Source organism: Callithrix jacchus, chromosome 16, assembly GCF_049354715.1.
Source record: "Callithrix jacchus isolate 240 chromosome 16, calJac240_pri, whole genome shotgun sequence".
Taxonomy (NCBI): domain Eukaryota; kingdom Metazoa; phylum Chordata; class Mammalia; order Primates; family Cebidae; genus Callithrix; species Callithrix jacchus.
This window is the reverse complement of record NC_133517.1, coordinates 9,684,608-9,686,917: the sequence shown is the minus strand read 5'-3', so window position 1 is coordinate 9,686,917 and position 2,310 is coordinate 9,684,608. Positions and strand designations below refer to the sequence as shown.

At 52.7% G+C, this 2,310-nt stretch overlaps 1 protein-coding gene across 1 annotated transcript; it reads right to left on the bottom strand.

The window, feature by feature from the left end:
- Positions 1 to 455: 455 nt before the first annotated feature.
- Positions 456 to 1,479, bottom strand: LOC128929916 (uncharacterized). The gene is made up of 2 exons (XM_054246725.2): positions 1,026 to 1,479; positions 456 to 817 (listed from the first exon to the last, which is right to left on the bottom strand). The coding sequence occupies exons 1-2, from the start codon at positions 1,465 to 1,467 to the stop codon at positions 807 to 809; spliced, it is 453 nt and encodes a 150-aa protein (XP_054102700.2). The 5' UTR covers positions 1,468 to 1,479; the 3' UTR covers positions 456 to 806.
- Between the last annotated feature and the right edge of the window lie 831 nt (positions 1,480 to 2,310).

Below are 2,310 nucleotides of genomic sequence, written 5' to 3'. Positions count from 1 at the left end.
AAGTAGTGACATGTAATGTTCACCTCCAAGTGTGTACTCGAGAAAACTGAAAATACATTTATATAAACACCTGTATACCGCTTTAATAGAAGCAGTATTCTTAGCCAAGTGAGGGAACAACCAACGGTGGTCCATCCATCCTGTGTGGTCTCACTGAGCCATAAAGAAAAAGCAGTGCTGAGGCGTGCATGCCACAGAACAGAAACACGGTGCTAATTGAATACAGCCAGTCACAGAGAGCCACACACAGCATGATGCCATTCCTAGGAAAGTCCAGAATAGGTAGATCCATAGGGGCAAAACATGGACTGATGGTTTTTATTGTCTGGGGGTTGAGTAGCCACTTAATGGCATGGAGTGTCTCTTGGAGTGATGAAAATCTTTCTGAATTAGGTAGCATTGATGTTTGGATGGCATTGTGAATATACTACATACCTCTGATTTGTACACTTTAAGATGGTTAAAATGGTGAGTTTTATTTTCTGTGAATATTATTGCAATCAATCGAAAGTCAGCAAATGATTTCAAAAGGTTAGTTAATGCCCAAAAACCAAGTGAAACTCATGAGAAGATGCCCACCCACAGGAGTCTCACTTTCCCCCTGTCAGTCAGGCAGCCTGGGGGATGCCTTGGCGTGGAGCAGGACGGCAGGCCCCCTGACTGCTCTAGGATGAAATCAGCATTTGCTGGTGGTGCTTGCTTGGCTGCTGTGAGTGTGATGAAGATGGTTGCAGAATGATCTTGTTTACTCATAAGCAGGGTCTTTCTCTGTCTCCTCCACATCCCAGGATAGCTCCAGGAGCTTGTTATCTAAGGCCTGACAGCCAAATGTTCAAGGAGCAGACATTTAAAAGTGGTACGTTAATTCCGAGTGTCTTCCGCTAAGAAAGTTACTAAGCAGGTGATAAATCACCCACCCAGTGGTGCAGGGTCCTGCAGTAGCATCCACAACAATGGCTCAGGAACTGGGTTTCCTGGGTGAACTGTGGGGCAGTGTGGTGTTCATGGTCCTGTCGGAAACTCACCCTTCCTGTGCAGCCAGCAAATGCCTGGCTTCTCCTCCCTTGCATCACTCTCTGCAGCTCCCAGTCCCCTCGGCACAGAGCAGCACCGCCATTGGCAGGCAGGTCGTACTTGGAAATTCCAGCCGAGAGGGCTTTCAACGAGAGGCACCCTCACACTGTTTGGGCAGGTCTGCAGCAACTTGGTGATTCCTGGGGAGCGCCGTGGACATCCCTGAAGCCCCGACAGATCTTTCTTCTGCCTGGCTCGGCCTGCCGGATTCCTAAAATCGCAGGACTCAGCGATGATCGCGCGGAGAAAGAGTCCGTTGCCCGTTGCTGAGGCACTGCCACAGAGGACCGCTGCTTTGGGAAGCCACTGTGATCGTTCCCCAGGCAACGGTGGCTGTTCCTGTGACGCGAGCCCGGGCTCAGCGCTGGCGCTTGTGACAGGCCGCTTGCGCATGCGCTTTCGTCTGCCCAGCTGGGGAGCCGCGATGTTGGCGCTGTCCAGCTGCTGCCGCACAGGTACAAGGTGGAGACGGTGGCAGGGTCGGCGCCTGGAAGGACGCTACGTGCCACAAGCAGCATAGGCCCCTGACAGACCTGACCTGAGTACTTCCTTGAGCCCACTCTTCGGTTCCGGTCGGGTGCAGGAGGAGAGCGCTTCAGGCCTGGAAGCGGGCACTCCGGGTGTTACCAGAAAGTTACTGGGCCCCATAAGCTGACTGCCACTTTTCGACCTGGGCCACCCACCAAGGGGCCCTGCCTTTATCTCCAAGCCCAGGGGCTCCTGCTTCTCAGCACTACTGTCTGGACATGGAGGGAACAACCACAAGGAGGCACGCCCAGTGTGCAGCAAGGTGGCGACACCTGGAACTGGCTTCCCATGGGGGCCGAACAGGTGTATAGGGTGTCTCCAAAGATTTCTGTGGTGAATCCAAGCCCGAGACAGATGCCCAGAGATGCCGCGTAGAACCCCCAAGAAAGCCAATCACAGTAAGATGACATCTGCCATCGGAAGAGGGCCTGTGCCAGAGTCCAAGCCTCCTTCAGGGATTCGTGCCAGAGGTGCCAGGAGGAGCCAGCAAAAGGGCAAAATGACCCAACCCCACACCGGGATCACTATCTGTCACCTGGCATGCACCCAGCCACCGGCAGTCTCTTTAGCTCCATGAAATCCCTGGCACTCAACAGGTTCAGTGTTGATAAGACCTGCATATCCTTCAGCAAAAAGACCTCAGTCAAACTTATATAAAATACACACACACACACACACACACACACACACACACAAGTTAGTCCTGAT